This window comes from Octopus sinensis, linkage group LG2, assembly GCF_006345805.1.
Source record: "Octopus sinensis linkage group LG2, ASM634580v1, whole genome shotgun sequence".
NCBI lineage: Eukaryota > Metazoa > Mollusca > Cephalopoda > Octopoda > Octopodidae > Octopus > Octopus sinensis.
The window spans coordinates 48,089,625-48,114,840 of NC_042998.1; the positions used below are offsets into that span (position 1 = coordinate 48,089,625).

Consider the following 25,216-nt stretch of genomic DNA (forward strand, 5'->3'; position numbering starts at 1 on the left):
ATGAATGATTTAGATATATTTCTCCATTTTCTCATTCTGTATATATATATATATATATATATGAATGAATGGAGATATACATTTGTCAATTCAAAAATTAAAATTTATTAACATAATATAATATTATATTATATTCTTATGATAATATAATAGAATAGAATAAATAATAAAAATTAAATACAAATTACATACAATTGTTTCAATTCTTACCAATAACAGAATTATAAAAATTCATTGTTTGTGGCTAAGAAACTCTTCAGTGTAATTTTTGATATATGAGGATTCACAGAACTAAGAAAAGACTGAATTTAAATATATTTAGGTTTTCTAGGATGAGCATCAATAATTAAAAACAAAAACAAAGATAAAAATAAAAAAATAAAATGTGTGTGTGTGTATGTGTGTCTTTGTGTCTGTGCTTGTTCCCATCGCCATTTGACAACCAGTGTTGGTGTGTTTACATCCTCATTGCTTACAGTTTGGCAAAAGAAATCAATAGAACAAGCACCATGCCTTAAATAAATGTACTAAGGTTGATTCATTCATTGAACTAAAAATTCTTCAAGACAGCATCCCAGCATGGATGCAGTCTAATGACTGAAATAAGTAAAAGATAAAAGATGACAGAAATGGCACCAAACGTCAAAAATTCAGTATTTTCCTTTTTGATGATTATAATCAGCAATGCTCATCTTTCTTCTCTCCTCGAAACGGAGAGAAAAAATGGAGAGATGTGGCCTTTCAGATCATGCCAAAGCTAATAAGTTAAATAACAAAGGAACAAAATTAAGTTTTCACACTGACATTAATGGGAGCTTCACCTACTAATTGTGTATGTTTTCATCATTACTGCAAAAGGATGGATAAAATAAAAGCTTTAAAGATAGCAGTCCAGTGGTTGGCATAATGGACTAACGATCATAAGATAGGAGGTTCAATTCTTGGACCAAACAGTGCATTGTATCAGTGAGCAAAGCCCTTTGTTTTAGACTACCCTGGTCCACATGACAGAAAATGAGTACCATTGGCTGCTATAAGTGGAGCGGGCAGGGTCTAAACCTGTAATAGATTGGTGCCAGGAAGAAGATACTCTCTCAGTTGCTTAACACATTAGCATTTAAACTGACCATATCTGGCCAAAATATTCTACCTGTTTTAAATTCAAACTGGCCAGATCTGGCTTCTCACACACATCCTGCTATGTCATTCCAAAAATAAGAAGATTGCTTCCCAACCACATAGTTATGGATCCAGTCCCGCAGTGTGACATCTTGGGCAAGTGTCTTCTCTTATTTTCTCAGGCCAACCAAAGCTCTGTGAGTGGATTTCGCTGACAGAAACTGAAAGCCCATCATATATATATATATATATATATATATATAGCCAGATCCAGCTTCTCACACCTATCCCACTATGTCATTCTAAAAATGAACAACTACATCAATGAAATCTCCAAGCTATGAGATAATGAATGACAAAAACAATGTAAGAAAATAAGCATTACATTTGACAAAATAATCTGGAAACTAAAGAGTTAAATCTGTATTTCAAAGAACCAGATTATCTTAATTCCTATATATGTTTCTTCACACAATTTTCACATGCACAATAAGGGAAATCTTTTGCTATTAATAGCAGCAACAGCTCTTTATATTTCCTTCAGACCTCCTTACTTTAGTTCCTATGGCTTTGATACTGCCCACCCACTGAGACATCTTTGTCATTATCCTCATTGTCTTAACATCCTCTTTTCCATGCTTGCATAGTTAGGATGGAGGGTATTTTGAGCTTCCTTTTTTTTTTCTTTTTTTTTATTGAGGCAGATTTTCTATAGCTGGATGCCCTTCCTGTTGCCAGCTCTTACCTATTTCCAATCAAGGTAATATTTCCTCATGGCTAGTCATGTTTCTGTCAAATATTGGAAATGAGTGACATTCATTTACAACAATCATGCAACGTCAAGAAAGTGTGACACAAGTGTACACACACTCATACACACATAAATCATTTAGACCACTGCACTGGTATGGTCACATGGTGAGTATGAATGAGGATAGCTGTATGAAAAAGTGCCACACCCTAGCGGTTGAGGAAACCTGTGGAAGAGGTAGACTCAGCAAGACCTCGAATGGGGTGGTGAAGTATGACCTTTGAACATTAGGCCTCACCTAATGACTAGTGACCAGACCTTTGGAAATATGCTGTGCTTGAGAAGACTCGGCAAGCCAAGCAAGATCATAACCTCATGGCCTATGCCAGGGGTGTAACCAACCACTTATGTGTACCTTTCCTTCATTGGACACTAAACTCTGCTTGCGAAGACCTGTTGAGGCAAGTGAAATCGAAATTCGATGATTAGCATCCGTGCTAGCAGAGTTCTAAGAGCACCATCCGAGCATGATTGTTGCCAGAGCAGCAAACTGGCTTCCGTGCCGGTGGCACGTAAAAAGCACCATTCAAGCGTGATCATTACCAGCATCGCCTTACTGGCACTTGTGCCGGTGGCACGTTAAAAAACATTTGAGTGAGGTTGTTGCCAGTGCCGCTGTACTGTCTCCTGTGAAGGTGGCACGTAAAAAACACCATTTGAGCATGGCTATTGCCAGAAACGCCTGACTGGCCCTCATGTCGGTGGCGCGGAAAAGCACCCACTACATTCTTGGAATGGTTGGCGTTAGGAAGGGCATCAGCTGTATAAACTCTGCCAGATCAGATTGGAACCTGGTGCAGCCATCTGGTTCACCAGTCCTCAGTCAAATCGTCCAACCCATGCTAGCATGGAAAGCGGACGTTAAATGATGATGATGATATATGTAAGGTGGTGAGCTAGCAGAAATGTTAGCATGCCAGGTGAAATGCTTATTGGTATTTCGTCTGTCTTTACGTTTTGAGTTCAAATTACACCGAAGTCAACTTTGCCTTTCATCCTTTCAGGATCAATAAATTAAATACCAGTTGTGTACTGGGGTCAATCTAATTGATTGCCCCCCCTCCCCCCAAAATTTCAGGCCTTGTGCTTAGATTGGAAAAGAATATGCATGTTTCAGGTTTGCACAATATGAAATAGGAAATCTCTCCATTGGCGGTCTTAATTCCACTTATGTGGATACTCTAATGATGATCTGAAGTAATTTCTTATATTTGATTTGAGTTGAAAATTCTGGTACTGCTTCTTAGCATAACACGAAATATATATATAAATCACCTACATTACAAAAAAAAAATTCATCAATAATTCATAAATTAAATTGCAATCATGCTATGTAACTATTAAACCTAAAGTCTTGCATCTCTGTCAAGTTTATCATAAATCCTTCAGAACTTTCCTCTATTATTTGATTGTACTGAGACTCAGTATCCAGATTCAGCCTACTTCCTATCAATATATCAATCAAGGCCACTTCCCAGAGGGGAAATGGGATTGTGTATATTTTATTACTAATTGGATCTTTGACCTTTGCTTTGATGACCTTTAAACCTTTGGAATCTAGACCATTCTTCCATGTTTGAAATATTTCTGCTATGTGAACCAGGTCACCAGTATATAAAATTTCTCAAGAACTTCCAATCCTGAATTCCTGTGTGGTGACCTCAAGAAATACAATAATGCTTTCTATTATAGGCACAAAGCTCCTGGTGGAGGTCATGATGGGGCTAGTGGATTACATCAACCCTAGGGTTCAACTGCTACTTATTTTATCAGCCCCAAGATGATGAAAGCTAAGTCAGCCTCAGTAGCATTTGAACTCAGAACATAGCAATGGGCGAAATACCTATTTCTTTACTACCCACAAGGGGCTAAACATAGAGTGGACAAACAAGGACAGACAAAGGGATTAAGTCTATTACATCAACCCCAGTGCATAACTGGTACTTAATTTATTGACCCCGAAAGGATGAAAGGCAAAGTTGACCTCGGCAGAATTTGAACTCACAATGTAACAACAGACGAAATACCACTAAGCATTTCACCCAGCATGCTAACGACTCTGCCAGCTCACTGCCTTAACAATAATAAACCTTTCTACTGAAGACACTAAGCCTAAAATTTGGAGGGAGAAGACGAGTCAGTTACATTGACCCCAGTGTATCTCTGGTACTTAATTTATCGACCCTGAAAGGATGAAAGGCATTTGAGAACTCAGCACATAAAAACAGAAGAAATGCTGCCAAGCATTTTGTCCAGTGTGGTAACAACTCTGCCAGCTCACCATCTTACTAAGAAGTAAAATGCCAGAAAAGAATGGGGGATGGAAGCATGTTGAATACCTACCTCTACACTAAATTTCTCACTGAACTAGCTGCCAGACCTAACTTTTATTGCTGCACATTTATGCACTCTTCAACAGGTAACATGGTTCATTCATTTACATTTAGTTTCCTTATAGGTGCAGGCATGGTTGTGTAGTAAGAAGATTGCTTCCCAACCACATGGTTCTGGATCCAGTCCCACAGTGTGACATCTTAGGCAAGTGTCTTCTCTTATTTTCTTAGACCAACCAAAGCTTTGTGAGTGGATTTGGTTGACAGAAACAGAAAGAAGCCCAGGCGGCGAGCTGGCAGAAATGTTAGCGCGCCGGGTGAAATGCTTAGTGGTATTTTGTTTGCTGTTACGTTCTGAGTTCAAATTCTGCCGAGATCGACTTTGCTTTTCATCCTTTCGGGGTCAATGAATTAAGTACCAGTTAAGCACTGGGGTCGATATAATCGACTTAATCCCTTTGGATGTCCTTGTTTGTCCCCTCTATGTTTAGCCCCTTGTGGGCAATAAAGAAATAAGAAGATTGCTTCCCAACCTCAAACTGGCCAGATCTGGCTTCTCACACACATCCTGCTATGTCATTCCAAAAATAAGAAGATTGCTTCCCAACCACATAGTTCTGGATCCAGTCCTGCAGTGTGACATCTTGGGCAAGTGTCTTCTCTTATTTTCTCAGGCCAACCAAAGCTTTGTGAGTGGATTTGGTTGACAGAAACTGAAAGAAACCCATTTATATATAAAAAAATATATTACTATATATCTAGCCAGATCCAGCTTCTCACACCTACACCACTATGTCATTCTAAAAATAAACATATATAATTGTTTTTTTAGAAAAACATAAATCTGAAGAAGCACACTCTAAGAAGCAGAGCAGTCTATATTTATTACTGGTGAAGGCTTGTTTATAGGGGTACCCTGGGTTTCTCGCCATAAAGGTGGGTACCTTTATGGTGTATCTTCAGACTCTAAGACCTGATGGCCTCTTTAAAATATAGAAGGGGCCTATATATATATATATATATATATACATATATATATATATGAATTATGATTCTTTTGTTACTTAGGTGATGTAATTTATTACTTAGGTGTGTTCAGTTCCACTCCATTGCACTTCAGGCAATTCTACACACACACACATGCACTCATGCACACACACACATATGCACACACACACATGCACACACACACATGCACACACATATGCACTCATGCACACACACACATGCAATACACCCATAAACACACACACACCTGCACACACATGCACACACACACACACAGAGGAGATTTATCACAAAGGACTTTGTCTGAATTTGCCTTAAGATGTTATGACCATGGGTAATTTGAATCAGAACAAGATCTCAGGGACAGTGGTACGTTGAGAGAGAAAGAGGGAGAGACAGACAGACAGACAGAGACAGAGAAGGAGAGAGAATATGAGGGAGATAGAGAGAGGGAGAGAAATGTGTGGCTACTTTAAGCTGTGACCTTCTGCAGAGAGGAGGACAGCTCCCAGCATGCAATCTGAAACAGGAAATCTCCAACCGGAATTGGCAGATGGGTGAGCAGAGAAGAAGGGTAAAGAGAGGAAACGGTGAGTTAGAAAGTCAAGAGTGTAAAACTGAAGGTCTGAGGAAGGGGAAGGGGGGCAAGGTGAGAGTAGCAGGGTTACAATAAAAGCACAAAAGAAGCGGGGGGGGGGGGTAGAGAGAGAGAGAGAGGGAGATTGTTCTTTGACTAACGTTACTTGTTATGTAAAACAGTGGAAGGAAGAGAAAGGAAAAGATTAGCATAATTAAAAATATCAGAGAGAGTATGAGGGAGGGAGGGAGAGGGGAAGAAAAGGAGGGAGAGAGGAGGGGAAAAGTATGAGGGGGAAGGAGAGGGGAAGAGAAGGAAGGAGAAAGGGTAGGGAGTAAAGGGAGACGCAAGAAGGGAGGGAGAGTGGGAGGAAGGGGAAGTGAGAGGGGGAGAAAGTGGCAAGGAAGGGAGGAAGAGTAGAAGAGAGAGAGAAAGAAAATGGAAAACAGAGAGGGAGAAGGGAAGAGAGGAAGGGAGAGAAGAGAGGAAGGGAGAGGAGAGGAGGGGATGTAGTGGAAAAGAGAGGAAGAGTGGGGAAAGAAAGGAGAGTAGGAAAGAGAGGGAAAGGGGAAGAGAGAGAGAAGGGGAAAATGAGAAGGGAACAAGAGAGAGAAGGACAGAGAAAGGGAGAGAGGAAGAAAGGAAGACTGGGAGGGAGATTGAGAGCATGGGGAGTGGAAGAGGGAGAGCGAGAAAGAGAGAGAGAGAGACTAACAAGATGGTTATGAAAGAGAGTAAGTAGTGAGTGCAAGAGTGTGTATGTGTGTTTGTTACTGACCTAACAGTAATATATCATCATCATCATCATCATGATAATAATAATAATCACTTGTTTCAATATCTATTTTTTCCATGCTTGCATGGGTCAGAAGAGGCTTTGTTGAGGCAGATACCCTTCTTACCATCAAACCCAGCACTGGATTAACCATTAGGGCATCAAAGGAAGTAGGAGGCACAACAGAAATAGCAAATGGTTTACAGCACAAAAGAAATCACTTTAAACTTGCTAAAACAATATTCAGGATGCCTTAATCTTTACTAAGTACAGATGCCTATATGTTACCTAAGATTTATTTTGAGGATCTGATCAAAGACATCACAATTCAAAAAAGTTGGAGGAAACTTTTCAAATATAAATAAAGTAGAAGTATACAAAAATAAATATTATTTTCCCTCTTACTGTTTTGCTTCATTTTGAAAAATAAAAACTTATTTTATGGTTTGTTATTGTTTATATTTTGAATTACATAATCTTTTATGGGGGCACCAAAATCTTTCAAGTGCTTAGGGCCTCGAGGGGTCTTGATCTGGCCCTGATCAAACCTCACCTGTTTCTAAGCAAGGTAATATTTCCCTAGTCTACGAAACAATAAACAGTCTTGAAATGCCTTCACAGCAGACAACAAGAGAACACCATTTAAATTGATGGTAACACTTTGTTTTTACTGAGCTTCACATTTCAAAACAAGGGAAATGTACCCAAGACCACACTCAGTCACACAAGCACACACAAGCTTGTGAGTGGATATGCTAGACAGAAACTGAATGAAGCCTGTCATATATATACCATATTTTAATGTGTATGAGGAACCCTCGTGTATAAGGAACCCACTAATTTTGGGGGTTTAAAATTTGGCAAAAAAGTTTTGTAAGGGATTATAATACTATCCATGTATAAGAAACTCCTATATTTTTTAAACCTAATTTTTGCCAAAAAACGGTTCCTTATACACATTAAAATATGGTATGAGATGTGGAGGCATGGTTGAGTGGTAAGAAACTTGCTGCCCAACCACACAGTTTCAGGTTCAGTTCCACCATGTGTCTTCTACTATAGCTTCAAGCCAACCAAAGCCTTGTGAGAGGATCTGGCAGATGGAAACTGAAAGAAGTGCACACACACACACACACGCACACACACACACATTTGTGTGTTTGTGTGTGTCTTTGTACTCCATCACATCTTGACAATGGGTGACCATGTGTTTACATCCCAGTAACTTAGCAGTTCAGCAAAAGACTGATAGAATAAGTACCAGGCTTAAAAAATGAGAAGTACTGGAGTCAATTCGTTCGACTAAAATCCTTTAAGGCAATGTTCCAACGTGGTCACAGCCTAATAGCTGAAATATGTAAAAGATAAAACACACACACACATACACACACACAGATACACACACACACAGACAGACACACACATGCACACATACAGTTGATGCCATAAGAATTTAGGCACTTTGAGAACATGAAATAATCTTTTTTTTTTTCGGAACTAATGCCATAAACAATAAGTATGTTAGCACGCAGGGTGAAATGCTTAGCGGTATTTCAACTGTCTTTACATTCTGAGTTCAAATTCCGTCAAGGTCGACTTTGCCTTTCATCCTTTCAGGGTCGATAAAATAAGTACCAGTTGCATACTCGGGTTGATCTAATCAACTGCCCCCCTCCCTCTCCAAAAATTTTGGGTCTTGTGCTTAGAGTAGAAAAGGATATTATATTGGGTTAAAAACCATTTGGATAAAAAGAAGTCAAAGGCTGCTCATGGAACAATATTTACATGATATTATTCATAGCTTTATTAGCACAGAGATTTATATTACACACACACATCTCTTTTACTCTTTTACTTGTTTCAGTCATTTGACTTTGGCCATGCTGGAGCACTGCCTTTAGTCGAGCACATCGACCCCAGGACTTATTCTTTGTAAGCCTAGTACTTATTTTATCGGTCTCTTTTGCCAAACCGCTAAGTTACAGGGACGTAAACACACCAGCATCGGTTGTCAAGTGATGTTGGGGGGACAAACACAGACACACAAACATATACACACACATATACATACATACATATATATATATACACACACACATATATACGACGGGCTTCTTTCAGTTTCCATCTACCAAATCCACTCACAAGGCTATAGTCGAAGACACTTGCCCAAGGTGCCATGCAGAGGGACTGAATCCAGAACCATGTGGTTCATAAGCAAACTACTTACCACACAGCCACTCCAACACCTACGGTTATACTATTATTTTTTAATGGTGGGGTAAATTTATCTAGTTTTTACCTACCATGTGTATGTTTCTGCTATTTATCTAACTTTATATTTATAGATATGCAAACAGCAACAAAGTACTTTTTTCACTGTCAATCTTCTTAAAGAGAAACACAAACCTGACAAACAGGTAACATTATTCTCCATGATATCTACAGTAGTTTTCATAAAAGAGTGTGTGTGTGTATATATATATATATATATATATTACTCTTTACTCTTTTACTCTTTTACTTGTTTCAGTCATTTGACTGCGGCCATGCTGGAGCACCATCTTTAGTCGAGCAAATCGACCCCGGGACTTATTCTTTGTAAGCCCAGTACTTATTCTATCGGTCTCTTTTGCCGAACCGCTAAGTGACGGGGATGTAAACACACCAGCATCGGTTGTCAAGCAATGCTAGGGAGACAAACACAGACACACAAACATATACACACACACTTATATATATATATATATACATATATACGATAGGCTTCTTTCAGTTTCCGTCTACCAAATCCACTCACAAGGCATTGGTCGGCCCGGGTCTATAGCAGAAGACACTTGCCCAAGATGCCACGCAGTGGGACTGAACCCGGAACCATGTGGTTGGTTAGCAAGCTACTTACCACACAGCTACTCCTGCGCCTATATATATATATATATATATATATATATATATATATACATATCTTAACAGAATAAGATAGAATGACAGTGAATGACCCTGTATGAATGATCATATTGATCATGTATTCAAACCTAATTGCCAAGCAAGACAGTTGCCATTCTTGCTACGTCTGCTCTTAACATCACAGCACATCATTCTTCAGAGTGCACCAGTTAATTTGTTTTATTTAGTAAATTTTATTACACAGTTGATAATCAGTATGTCACTATTATTCTTGTTTTTGTTTAGGATAGGTTAGCACTGATAACAGGAGACATCATCATCATTTAGCATACGCTTTCCATGCTAGCATGGGTTGGACGGTTCAACTGGGGTCTGTGAAGCCAGAAGGCTGCATCAGGCCCAGTCTGATCTGGCAGTGTTTCTACGGCTGGATGCCCTTCCTAACGCCAACCACTCCGTGAGTGTAGTGGGTGCTTTTTACGTGCCACCCGCACAGGTGCAAGACGAAGCTGGTAAACGGCCACGAACGGATGGTGCTTTTACGTGCCACCGGCACGGGGGCCAGGCGAGGCTGGCAATGGCCACGAACGAATGGTGCTACGTGCCACCGGCACGGGGGCCAGGCGAACATATGATCAAAAACGTTTAGCTATAAGCATTTTGTGTGTATGCATGTATGTATGTGCGTGTGTGTGTACATGCATGTGTGTGCACATGTGTGTATGCATGCATGTGTATATACCTAGAACAATACCATTCATTGTATTGTTGTTTCATTGGCTATTTCTACCATATATTTGTTGAAATACACGATGTTTCAATTAATTTTGAAAATGATCAAGAATTTACCATATCATTATTAACACACTGGCATTTAAATGGGCCATATCTGGCTCAGATATTCTATCTGTTTTGAGTTAAAACTGTCCAGATCCTGCCTCTCACATCTACTCTACAAAATCACTCTAAATATAAACAATTACATCATTGAAATCTCAAAGCTACAAAATAATGCATGATTAATTCAAAATAATATAAATAAATTAGCATTACAATTGACAGTGTAATCTGAATGCTAAAGAGTTAAGCATGTGTGTGAGATATAATTAACATGAAATTTCCATGGAATATTTTAATTTAGATCACTTTAACTTTTAGCACACTGTAGGTGCATCATGTCATCATATGAATTTTCTCCCCTGTAGTAACAGGGCAGTGGCAGAGGAAACAATTCTATAGAAAATGAAGTGTGCTAAAGAATTTGTATCATAGAACTAAGGGCAGCCTCAGGTAGGTTGGTAGCAAAAGGGTTAAGAAAATAGAGTTTGTTTCAATTGTTATTTCTAGGAAGGAAAGTGACACTTGATGGTACAATTATAAATGGGAAGAATCCTGTTGTAAAACAATTATGCCAATTACTCCCACAATATGCAGGCTGACATGGAAGTGTAGATGTGAAAAAGAAGGCTGTACAACATAGCTCACCAAAGCATGTTCTCATGACAAAGTACTGTAAACAACACAAATAGTTTTCACATTTGACCTGTCAAAGAAAGAATTCTAATGCAGAAATAAGAAAACAGATCCATCATAGATTCCTGGCAAAGGTAAAGTTTCCTTTTCAAATCACAAGGGTTGGTTTCCTGGTTTCATGGCATATATATATGCCCCCACCTGGATAGGATGCTGGTCCATTGCAGGGTTACTTATTTTTGCCAGCTGAGTGAACTGGAGCAACGTGAAATGAAGGGTTTTGCTCAAGGACATAATGCATTGTCCAGTCCAGGAATCAAAACCACAATCTTACGATCACAAGCAGAAGAGGGAGGCCTAGAAAAAGCAGAGGAAAATGAGACTGAATTTAAGGAAGGCAATGACGAGGAGCCCCCACGACATAGAGAAAGACAGTGTTGGGATCTTTTCGGTTTGAACGGCAGTTTTTAACATAATTTCTAGATAACTAAAAAATTTTAAAACTTCGTATACTGGTAGAATGTGTTTATAAAACATCTTTTTCTCTTAGCTTTAAATTAGAAAATTCTATTGTTTGTAAGATATTTGTTGTTTTTTCTTCAATTTCTGCAATTTCAACCAATCAATGACGTTCATTGAGGTAATAAACATTCTGTGCCGTATGAATATGTCCCTCGTTTAAGAAACAGATTGGGTTTATTTACATTTGTGAAGAAAAAAAAGATACCCTTCCCCCCACCCCTAACCCTCACCCTAACTAACCCTAACCCTAAAACAGATTGAAATGCAATAGATCGATACTAGGGTCATAATTATGGGTGACAATTTCATATGACACCGCTAGAAAAAACTGCCGATCAAACCGAAAAGATCCCAGTGTTGGAAACGATAAACGCCTAGGAAAACCGGGTTTGATAATATTTGTGTGTGCGTGTGTACACAGAGAGGGAGAGAGGAGAGTGACCTCTATAAATTTAATAAAATGTAGGCTAAATTAGATATGCAGACATACATCACACTTAACAGTAGAAGCAAAATTATTTTCCATTAATTCGGAATTTGTCTTTTGTGTGTGTGTGTGTGTGTGTGTGTGTGTGTGTACAGCATTCACTGCATCACCCATAAACTTATCTCAATTCATTCTACTGACTCGTTTGGGTTATTTCCCCTTAGCTCATTTTATTTTTAACAGTAGACATCGAGTGACACTAACGTATACATACATGCATTAATATATATATATATATATATATATACACACATAAACATAACTCATAAACAAATAGCTGGCGGCCAGACACAGAAAAATAGCAATCCTTAAACCGATTTGACTGACACCCCACCCGAGCTAGTAGAGCGACAGAAAAACTTGACAAACATCGTCAGCCTGCTTGCAAAAAGAGTAATTCCCTTGGTACAGAGACAACCACCTCACCACCCGCCACCGTATTACAGCTCTCCCCACCTCTCAACACACATGACCCACACACACAATATCAATAACACCTTACACTCTAGTTCGAAACCCGCCGCATCGTTGTGCACCTCTTTTACGCGCCGTGAGACGACGAGAAAGGAGGAGATAGGTACAAGTACAAACATAACACACTACACATATTTTTACAGTTCACAAGCGAAAATATACACACCAACGTTATATATCCATCCATCCATACATACATACATGCAAATATACATACATACATACATACATACATACATGAAGAAGAGAGGGTATGTTTATGCGTATATACTTACATACATAAAAATATTTTCGGGGTACACACACACATATATATCAATAAACGTATGTATATTACATAAACATATACACGTCCCAACAGAATATATATGTGTGTGTATATATATATATATATATATATATACACAGACACACACATTGTATATGTATATATATATACATAGACACACACATTGTATGGGGACGTGTATATGTTTATGTAATATACACACGTGTCCTATATATCTATATATTCATATACACTCACACGTGTCTATACATCTATATAGTTAAACACACACATCACACATGTATACAAAGATGAACGCATTCTTGTACGCGGGTGCTCACGTTCTCTCTCCCCCCCTCTCCCCCTCTCTCTCACACTTTTTTTACTTTTTTTTCTCTCCCTCCCCTCGCCCCCCCCCCTCCACACCACCCCACCAAAAAAAACCCCACCGTTTCTTTCACACACATCCATCAAAAAACCACGTAGACAAGACACAGGCACGCAAACAACACCCACCCACCCACCCTCACCCCACCCGACCTTACCTTCCCTTCCCTTCCCACCCCCCTCCGTACCCATTACACATGCACTCGAACTAATAATGATTAGTCACATCAGCCGGTGGGAGTTCGAGACTGGACGGCTTTCCGTGGGAAATTTCGGAGCTTTCTTCAAACACCCACCAACAACATTCTCTCACTCTCTCTCTCTTTCTCTCTCTCCCTCCCACCCGCTCTCTTGCTCTCTAGACTAGCATCACTTACCACAGATATTACACTCATAGCATCTGTGCGTTAGGGGCAAACTGAAATGATTAAGAGAAGCGATGGCGATGGTGGTCTATTTTATTTTTTTATTTATTTATTGGTTGGTTGATGCTGTCCTTGTTGTTATTGTAGTTGTGGTCTGTAATACGAGACAGTACTGCAGGAGTCCATATAAGATAGCACAAGTAATATGTGATGGTGATGGTAGTAGTAGTAGTGGTGGTGGTGGTGGTACTGCTGCTGCTGTCTTAGGGCCTGGGCACACTGGGCACTTGCCTGAAGCCCTCTCAGGTTTAGGGGACCAAGACTTACTGTCAATAAATGAATACTATAGGCCTCAGTGCAAACACTTGCCTGGGGTCCAGTAAGTCAACTGGCAATATTATTATTATTATTATTATCATCATTAGTAGTAGTAGTAGTAGTAGTAGTAGTAGTAGCAGCAACAGCAGTTAGTGACGTTGTTTAACACTAGGTCAGCTTTGGCCAAGCAAACCTAAGGTAGACCATAGGTGTCCTGCTCAGAATCATCTCATCCTGCCAACCCCTCACTTCAATATAAATATATACAAAGAGCTACCAATAGTTTCTTGTTGTGAAGGACATGTATTTAGGCAGGTTTTATAACATACCTTGGGTCTTCTTGTTGATCTTACCTTAATGGAGCAGTAAACTATATACACACACACACAGAGGTTTTATAACATACCTTGGGTCTTCTTGTTGATCTTACCTTAATGGAGCAGTAAACTATATACACACACACACATACCATATATATATATATATATATTATATATATATGTATATATATATATATAAGGGAAAGTTTATGAAAATAAACAAAAGATGAAGGCAGATGGAGTACAAACAAACAAATGTATTAGTATAGCGCTCAGGAATAGAAATAGAAAAAGTCTTTTACGTTTCGAGCCTATGCTCTTCGACAGAAAGATACACAGAAAAAAACAAGGAGAGAAAAAAATGCATGTAGGAGCTATATATATATGAGTGAGTGAACAAATAAAAGAAAGTGGTACTCAACACATTTTGTAAGAGTTGCCAGTGCCGCTTGACTGGCTCCTGTGCAGGTGGCACGTAAAAAGCACCATTTGGGCATGGCCGTTGCCAGTACCACCAAACTGGCTCTCAAGCCAGTGGCATGTAAAAGCACCCACTACACTCTCAAAGTGGTTGGCGTTAGGAAGGGCATCCAGCTGTAGAAACACTGCCAGATCAGACTGGAGCCTGGTGCAGCCTCCTGGCTTCCCAGAGCCCGGTTGAACCGTCCAACCCGTGCTAGCACGGAAAACGGATGTTAAACGATAATGATGATGATGATTTATATAATGAAGGAAATTGTAGTATTCAGGTGCACTACAACTAAAAGAAGAAACCCATCAGGTGTACTGCTGGCAGATTTCAGGAAGCATGGAAGTTTTGAAGGATGTAGTGTCTTGATAGCTAACAACTGATGCAGGTAGTTTATTTCATGCTTCAGCAATTCTGAGCTTGAAAAAAATGTTTCTGAAAGTCAAGAGTGCTGTGTTGTTTTTTGATTTTATAAGCATGTCCGCGAATGTTTGTCACATGGAATTCAAAAAGGTGTCCAAGTTTGTTGTTGGAAAGATGGTGGATAATCTTGTTGATGTCTACCAAGTTAGTTCTTAGACATCTGAGTTTCAATGTATCCATGCTCAGGGAAGCAAGACGTTCAGAGTATGGTAGTTGTCTGATGGTGGGTATTCATTTTGTTGCATGTTTCTGAACAGTTTCCAGGAGATTTATAAGCTGAGCAAGAGAGGGGTTTCAGACTGGTGATGCAAATTCCAAGTGTGGATGTACCATTGTCGTATACAATTTTAAACAGACAGCTGGAGAGACATATCAGTAAACTGGACATCGTGAAATTACACAATTCATATACATACATAAAAACATCATCATCATAAACAACAACAACATCAGCTTTATTTAACATCTGCTTTCTATGACAAGTCTTACTGAAGGCTGCTGCTCTTAAACCATTTTGATACCAACCGGCTAAAGACTACATTTGTATCATAGAAATTTCATACTATGTTCCAAACACCAGCTTCTCAACATTCTAGCCCACTTCCGTTGTTTACAGCAGTGCTTAGAAGTAACATGTGATCATTGCATCAAGCATGACGGAGAAAATTGAGCAGAGAATCTACATCAAATTTTGCCAAAAGCTCGGTGATACCGGCTCAGAGGCCTACACAAAGTTTTCTAAAAGTTTTCATTGTTCTCGACACAATCAAGGCGATCCTGTGCAACTGAAAACCGGGGGTCTTTTTGGTCAGCTGAAAGCAGTTTTGGCACAAACTTAGCAGGCATGCGTCTCACGTTCAAATCTTCAGTGATAACTGTAACTAATCTGCACATCCTCTGATAACTCACAGATGATGATTCAACAATTTTCCCTCACAGCTCCATGCACACCTGCAATGTTTTTCTCAGTTCTACCAATTGCAGGTCTTCCAGAACATTCATCACTAGCGACATTCTTTCAGCCATCTTGGAAACGTCTGAACTACTTGCACACTTGTGTGCAAGTCATACACTCATCTTCATACACTTTCTGCAACTTTGTGCAAACCTCTGAGCTGGTATTGCTGTAACAACTTTTTCTGTCATGGTCAATGCGACGATCACGTTACACATGTTAATTCCAAGCACTGCAGTAAACAGGGAAAGTGAGCTGCAATGTAAAAACTTAGTGTGCATGCACAGCAGTGGTGAAGGTCAATCTGTGCCGAGTGGCTTCACTCTGTGTGCTTTAGTTTCTTTACTATGGCAACAGTCCGGATACTTATTGATCAGACCTCGTATAATATACACAGATGATAGGTTTTATGCATTTATTAAAGGCTTACATATGCTTCTGATAAATATTGGAGGGGTCTAGTTACTTAGTTCATTGTATTAATCAATCAATCAATTTGTGCTCGATTGACTGATAATTAACAGAAAAGAGACCCACACCTTTATCTTCCTCAGTGATGCAATGAACTGACTATGAAAAGAAAGGAATTTGACCATGTGTGTGTGTGTGCATGCGTTCACATGCACACATGCACAATGGTCTTTCATACAGTTTTCATTTACAAATTTCGTTCACAAGGCGTCAGTTGACAGTGGGGTCAAAGTGGAAGTCACTTTGCTGAAGGCGCTGCAAAGCGAACAAGAACTTGAAAACATATGATTATTAAGCAGACTCCGTATTTACACAACCATAATGTAAGATCCAGATTACCCAAAGAATGCTTCTGATCAATATTCTACCCAATCAGGAGTTGACCAGGGCTAAATATTAACAATAATGACAATAAACGCCACCATCAAAACAGTAGTTAGACAGAGTAAAACAAGAGAGGAGCAAGTAAGTGTTAGTCTTTTAGTAGACGCCTGTGTGGGTGGTACTTGCTAGTTAAGTGTCTGGGCAGTGAAAGAGTTGTTATTTCAGTTCAAGCTTCCAATTTTACAAATTAAACAGTATAGAAACTACTTCAGTTACCATTTTTTTTTTTACTATTACACTCAGCAACCATTCTCAAAGTTACAGTAGGCATATGATAATTATGTAATATCTGACATAAAACTCAATGGTTGAGACCAATATAAGAAAAAAAAATTAAGAAACTAAGTTTTAAAAAAACAAAAACACAGAACAAATCAAAAATGCCATCCTTCATTCATAAAATATTAAAATGAATCATGCGTGTGTGCACATATGTATGCATGTGTGTATATGTGTATTTATGAAAGGGAAGGAAAGAAAAGAAATTTTATGAAAATGAAAACTGATAGCAGCAAAAAAAATGTATATAAAAAAAAATGAAAAAAAATGCATTTTTGCATTATAATCAGAAAATATATCCTATCCTAACAATTTGACCAAAGTTAGTTAATTTTCTTAGACCCTTTTAAAACCAGTTATTCCTTCCTTCCTTCCTTCTTTCTTTGTTTCCTGCTTTCTTTCTTTTTTTTTTCTATTCTTTCTTTCTTTATACTAGGTCAGCCCAAAACAGTTTAACATTAGTTTTCCTTAAAATATTGCAACTCCAAATTTCATAAACTACAAACCACCTTTCCGAGACAGTGGACAAAAAGCACCTCCTTGCTTACCCCTGATTGCGTAGCACCTTAAAATTTGATACATTTGCAAGTAGCTTCTTTGATTTCAGCTTGTCTTTCCAAGTCTCTCTCTCTCTCTCTCTCACTTTCTTTCTTCCATTAAAACAACTGTGAGAACCAGATGATACAAGAATTCCCAGCAGCACCCAGTCTTTGAGCGAATCAGTGTAGAAAATGTAGCAGGCTGGATATAGATATTTGACGGACACCTACTTATTAGATTCCATATTGTATGTATTTTTAACTCAAACACGGCTTAAACTATTATTCTATATAGACCATACAGCACTCTAACTCCTACATGTTACACAAGAACTAATGCTAAATGACGTCTCACGAGGGAAAAATAACAATGTGCAGTCATTAGTTTGGGCTAGTTATTTCTTTCAGAATTTTCTCACTCTAACTGAAGCATCAATTTTCCAAAACCTTAGCACAATAAATAAATAAATAAATAAATAAATAAATAAATAAAAGGGGGAAAATAATAATAATAATAATAATAATAATAATGATGATTTCTTTATTAACCACGAGGGTTTACATTAAGAAAAACATTATGGACAGACATTTGCATTGTGTTTATCTAAATTATTTTTGCAGTAGTTCAACTATGAACATCCAAACAGGCTCTAATTATTTATCTACTTCTCTCCCCCTTACGTAACTCTTTTGTCTTTTATAACAGCTGATAATGCTTTTGACATGCAAGTTGTCAAAACTGATTCACACAAAAACAGAAATCTGTCACTAGTTACACCTCAATCAAGCATTAACCTTTATGATTTTCTCAACTTCGCGACTATGAGCCCCAAGCCCCTGAAAGCTTATTTGTGTTCAGTTCTTATTTTTTCTCTTATGCTTAACCATATATTTATTCCAATACTAGTCAAGATGGCTAGCCTTTCAGTTAAAGGAATCTGGAAATAACCCTGTCATATTGAAATTCAAATCTTTCTCTCTCTTGTAGTTAAACTCTTCAGCATTTAAACTGGTCATATCTGGCCAAAATATTCTACCTGTCCTTATGTTCAAAATGGCCAGATCCAACGTCTCACACCTACCCTAGGATGTCATTCTAAAAATATACAACTGCATCATTCAAATTTAGAAGTCATCAGATAATGCATAATTAATTCAGAACATTGTAAATAAACTAGCAGTATCGCCCGGCGTTGCTCGGGTTTGTTTTGACCCTTTAGAATTGGAATTTTTTAGAAGTAAAAATTTTGCATTATGTAGCTTGTTATTCTCTTTAAGTGAGCATTTTTCTGTTTGAAATACACCAAAAAATGGCGACACAGCAGTAAAAAAATTGTAAAAAATAGGGATTTTCATAGAAAAAAAGCACCTTTTTGATGTAAATAATTTTTGGTGTTAACATGGTTGATTTGAATTTTTTCTTCTACAGAAGGAAGAGCAAGCCTTCTATCATACCCTCAATTTTGGTCAACTTGTGCCACGGGGTCTCGGAGGAGATAGTGTTAGTTGAAGGCTACCAAACCTGCCATACACAGACAACTTCAATTTTATATATATAGAGATAAGCATTACATTTGACAGAATAATTTGAATGCTAAAGGGTTAACTGCTTTTGATGAATAATTGGCTTTTTTCTCACATCAAACTAAGTAAAGTTATGGTTGCCCATGCATACAGCCATATCCCCTGTAAGCCATTCCAGCTGAGCATTCCTAATCTTGCAGGCTCATGGGTGCTGGTGCCACATAAAAGGCACTCATGCTGGTGCTGTGTAAACACACCCATACCCGTGCTGTGTAAGAAGCACCCTGTACACTCTGTAGAGTGATTGGCATTAGGAAGGGCATCCAGCCAAAGGAACCATGCTGGAACAGACAAATGGAGCCCAGGCAACTCTTCAGCCGTCCAGCTCCTGTCAAACTGTCCAACCCATGCCAACATGCAAAACAGATATTAAATGACGACAATGACGACGACAATGATGATGATGATGATGATGATGATGATGATTATGAATTCTTGTACACACCCATCTTTTGATTGTCACAGACTGCTAATTATCCTACATTATAGTTATATCAACTTGTGATGCCTTGCTTCCAGTTCACCATCTGTCTCTTTAGTCTAAAATACTTGATGCCTTTCATCGTCTCTCCATCACAAGTTCACAACAAACCAGACATGCAGTCTTTTTGCTCCACACACACACACCCACCCACCAATTCTATGGTTATTATATTTATTATCATATTTGTATGTTTTTCCCATTACTTTTCTTATTTATAGTTACAGCTCAATTTATGGTACTTTATCAGTTTAACATGCCTAGTTTCCTCTTCAGTGCAACAGTAGATTTAAACAGCACCTTGCATACAGCAGAATACATTTAACCCTTTCGCATTTAAACTGGTCATATCCAACCAAAATATTCTACCTGTTTTATGTTCAAACTGGCCAGAGTTGGCCTCTCTCACCTACCCTATAATGTCATTTTAAAAATAAATAATCACATCATCGAAATTGCAAAGCTATGAGATAGTGCATGACCAATACAAAACAATGCGAAGTGAATAAGCATTACATTTGACAAACTAACCTGAATTCTAAAGGGTTGAATTTGTCTGGACTGTTCTCGGATGGCTAACAGATGGAATCATTTAACTTTTATCTTTTATTTGTTTCAGTCTTTGGACTATTACTTGTTCTATCACTCACTTTTTTGCTAAACTGCTAGATTATAGGACACGAACAAACCAACATCAGTCATCAAGTGGTGTGAGTGCGTGTATGGAAAAAGGGGCAACAAATACAAATACAAAGATGCACAAAGGAAAAAATAAAGAGAAAAAACCCAAATGTGTATAGAAGCTAGAAAAAGTCATTTGCCACAAGTACTTTCTTTAATTCTTAAGGGTCACCGCTTAATAATGGTTGCAAGTTTTGGCACAAGGTTAGCAGCTTCAGGGGAGGGGTTTAGTCAATTACATTGACACCAGTGCACAACTGGTACTTATTTGATCGATCCCAAATGGATAAAAAGCTAAGATGGTTTCAGCAGAATGTGAACTCAGAATGTAAAGGCAGACAAAATTGCTGCTAAGCATTTTGTTTGGCATGCTAACGATTCTAATGGTTCTCCTATTTGAATATTGGTTTCAAATTTCGGCACAAGACTAGCAAGTTCAAGGGAGGGATAAATCGATTACATCAACCCCAGTGCTTGACTGGTACTTATTTTATCAACCCCTGATAGGATGAAAAGCAAAGTCGACCTTGGCAAAATTTGAACTCAGTACATAGAGAAAAACCATACGTCTCTAAGCATTTTGCCCAGCGTGCTAATGATTCTGCCAGCTCACCACCTTAACCTAGCTTAGTAATGGTTTCAAATTTTGCCACAAGAACAGCAATTTTGGGGGAGGGGATGTGCCGATTACATCGACCCCAGTGTTCAACTGGGACTTAATTTATCAACCCCAAAATGATGAAAGGCAAAGTTGACCCCGGCGGAATTTGAACTCGGAACATAAAAATGGACGAAATGCCTCTAAGCATTTCACCCGGTGTGTTAATGATTCTGCCAGTTCGGCGCCTTAACCTAGCTTAATAATGATAATTCAAAGTAACTACAAAAAAATGGAAAGAAAACACTTTGAGAAAACGTGAGCAGGGGTAGATGGGGATGATAGGAAGGGAAACAACTCTATATTTTAAAGAGCATCTTGTTCCTTTCACTCCTAATATTTTCTTTAGACCTCATGGGTAGTTAGCACTAATATGTTACCCAATTTAACATTGCCTTGAGGCCCTTGGATGCTTTTAACAGAGTCCCTCCTGTTGTAAACAATTGTATTGGATTTCTCATCTGAGGATATCTTGATCAAGGCTAACCAGGGTTCAAACAACAACAAACTAACAACAGAATCTAGAGTCTCTTTGTGCTCAAGTCAACCCAACAGAAATGGCAACAAAATCTCCCTCAAATGAACCTTATTGTCTTTGATAAAGAAAGGACAGACTGGATAATGAAATCTGAGATACAGACCAAAAAGGCATGGATGGAATGCCCTTAATTATTGATGTTAAACAACAACAATAATAAACATTGTCTCTAGGTCACTGACCATTAATGATTTCTGTTACTGTAACAACAACTTGTTCGCTCCCATCTTGAAGCCACACAAAACTGATTACTGGGCAGAGATATTTATCCATACAGACATACATGCATACATGTATATATATGTGTGTGTGTGTGCGTGCATGTGTATATATATATATATATATATTCATAGTGTACTACTAACATACTTCAACACTATTTGTTTAACATTTTCTGCACTATTTATAAACACAGTATACTTTCATTTTAAACATATGGCATTTATTTTATAAAGCTACATTCAAGTTTACCTTAAAATGTTCAACACACCCTGTTTTAATACTCACAAAATGCCTTTGATCACTTCAATATCTAACCCTATGCCAGACACACACACACACACACACACTTGTGTCTTCTACTTAAATATTAATTGGAGTCCTTACATCACCTTCTAATCTGTTTTACTCTGGAACAACCTCTCTCATCATATATACTTTCTTTGCCTTGCAGAATTTTTGATGACATAAAGCCTAAATAATCTTCCCATGAATTTATTCCAAGAGCTTGAAAACACAACTCGTATACTTTCTCAATGAACAAATGCAATAAAATAAACATTTCCATTAATTTACCCACATGTAAATCCCAATACTTTATTTCATCTATTTATTTTTTATATTATTTCATTTCCCTTACTGTTTATTTCACATGTGACTTATTTTTCTGGTTTAGAAAGTAGATGGCTTTCACAAATGTTATTTGCTTATTATTGGAACGAGTTGTTTACAGTCTTTTCTTCTCATCCTCCCAACCGCTACAGTAATATTCCTTGCCTATGGACATAACACAATGGCTGCTGAAGCCAGCGAAGAATTCTCTAAGTCAAGCATGGGCAACCTTCATCAGGCAGGCAGCACTACTAAAAGAATTCAAGGTGATTTTTATAAACCTTATTTTCTTAGTGAGAAGCCATTCAAATTATTCCACAAGCCTCAGACTGCCCAAGACTGCTCTAAGTGGTTGCTCTACATGCTGGAAAGAGCAGCCAAATATTTCTCAAACCACACAGAAGAAATGACACATTGGATAATGCAGTCAATGTAGTCTTTTATCTTTTACCCTTTACCTGTTTCAGTCATTAGACTGCAGCCCATGCTGGGGCACCACACTGAAGACATTTTCATTGAATGAATCAGCCCCAGTACTTATTCTACTGGTTTCTTTTACCGAACTGCTAAGTTATGGGAGAGTAAACACTGCAACACTAGTTGTCAAGTGGTATCAGGGGACGGACGGACACACACACACACACACACACACACACACACACACACACACACACACACACACACACACACAGGGCTTCTTTCCATTTCCGTCTGCCAAATCCACTCACAAGGCTTTGGTCAGCCCGAGGCTATAGTAGAAGACACTTGCTCAAAGTGCCACACAGTAGGACTGAACACGAAACGATGTGGTTGAGAAGTAAGCTTCTTACAACAAACTCATGCCCGAGCCTAGACATAATCTGAATAAGACATGATGGCCAAGAATGGAATACCTTCAGTCATAAACTTGTTCAACTGAGGTTGACATGCAACTAAAAAATAACAACAACAACAAGACAATGACTGGTGCAAGTGTTTTGTCATATAAGAAAGTGTGATGGTTCCTTGGTTTACTGAACGACCTACATACATATTATTATAATGGGCATGGTTAGTGTAGAGCTAGTCCCACTCATTCATCCTCCAAACTTGTATTGATTGCTCTGGTGTCACAAGTGCCATGAGCCCAATAGTTATCAGGATGCAGGATTTTTATGGAGTTACCTTCTCTTAGGTGTGCAGCTAAAGAGGTGAAGGACTTTATTGACACTGAATCTATTAGGGTGTCGGTGAATAATCTTCTTCCAGAGGCAATTTTGGGATATGATAATTAACTCATAGCTGAGACCCAGACAGGCACTACTACTCTGGGTCAGAGAAGACCCAGGAATAATAATGGCTAAGACACTTCTTAAAACACTGGAACTCCCAAACTAGGGCCCTACAACTAGATGCAGTTTAAAATCATACCCAAAACATATGGTCTTGCGATGCCTCTTTCGTTGTTCTTTCAACTCTTATTGTGGTTGACTTGACAAGAACTGAGCACAGAAACACATCAACATCATTTGTCAATTACAAATGAGAGTAATATACTATGTCATGTTCATGTGAAGATCAGCGAAGGTCTGTGGTTGAGCATTTAGGGTACTGAGCCCACAGTCATAGGCTCAATTCCAAGACTGGATAGCAGATTGATTGTATCCTTCAGTAAGACACTTCACTTCATGTTGCTCCAGTTCGTTCAGATGGAAATGAGTACTAGTTGCCAGCTATTGCAGCTCGTTCTCCTTTCAGCTATCACATCCTCAATGTCCCTGCGGATGGCCAACGAGATGTCTATATCAGCTTGTGACTATATAGGCACCTAAAGTAGTTAGTGAAAGGACAGTACAAGCTACAAGGTCAAACCTACTTGCAGGTGATGGATATAAGTTTATTTTTTTAATGTCATGACTGGCTTCAATGCTGGTGGCACATAAAAAGCACCAACCGATCGTGGCCACTGCCAGCCTCTCCTGGCCTGTAAAAATCACCCTCTACACTCATGGAGTTGTTGGTGTTAGGAAGGGCATCCAGCTGTAGAAACACTACCAGATCAGACTGGAGCCTGGTGCAGCCTCCTGGTTTCCCAGACCCTGGTCAAACAGTCCAACCCATGCTAGCATGGAAAACAGATGTTAAACGATGATGATGATGATGATGTTCATGTAGCAAGCAACAGAACACAGAGGAGTATCATACATGAAAGGCTAACAGACCAGCCAAGCATTATTCATGAAATGGGGGAGGTGGGGGAGGTATTCACAGAATACCATGTAGGCAATGTAATTGCAAATTAATTGGTGTTAAAAAATGAAAATAAAAATATACGTAAAAAAAAAAAAAAGCAAGCTAATTTTGAGAAATGGTAACAGGATGTAAAAGTAGACCTACTTACCAAAATCCCATCTCACACAAGTCCAACATCCAATGACATCATTACACAAAAACCAAAGATTGCGCACCATGAAGAGAGCTTACCATTACCACTGTAAATAAATAAATAAAGAGAAAAACAATACTTTAATCCATTAGCATTTAATCCAGCCTTATCTGGCCCAAATATTCTACCTCTATTATGCTAAAACTGACCAGATCCAGCCTGTTACGCCAACCCTACAATGTCGTTCTAAAATTGATAGGGCATGGTTAATTCGAAACAATGTGAATAAATAAGCATTATTTTTGATAGAATAATCTGAATGTTAAAGGGTTAATATTAACGTCATCGTCATCACCATCAACAATAACAATAATGTTAAAGGGTTAATATTAACGTCATCATCATCACCATCAA

General features: G+C 38.5%; 1 protein-coding gene across 6 annotated transcripts in view; it reads right to left on the bottom strand.

Annotated features, from left to right (window-relative positions):
- Positions 1–3,015: 3,015 nt before the first annotated feature.
- LOC115232566 (zinc transporter ZIP11) overlaps positions 3,016–25,216 on the bottom strand; it is a 166,291-nt gene continuing 144,090 nt past the window's right edge. The window contains exons 10-11 of one of the 6 annotated variants that reach the window (XM_036513093.1): positions 24,818–24,908; positions 3,016–3,205 (exon numbers count right to left, since the gene is read on the bottom strand). In XM_036513093.1, coding sequence (XP_036368986.1) covers positions 24,830–24,908 — 79 coding nt within the window. In that variant the 3' untranslated portion in view covers positions 3,016–3,205; positions 24,818–24,829. Of the gene's footprint in view, positions 3,206–10,805; positions 11,361–15,287; positions 15,313–24,817; positions 24,909–25,216 lie in introns of those variants that run through there. The other 5 variants (XM_029802528.2, XM_029802530.2, XM_029802527.2 and 2 more) reach the window with 5 other exon arrangements.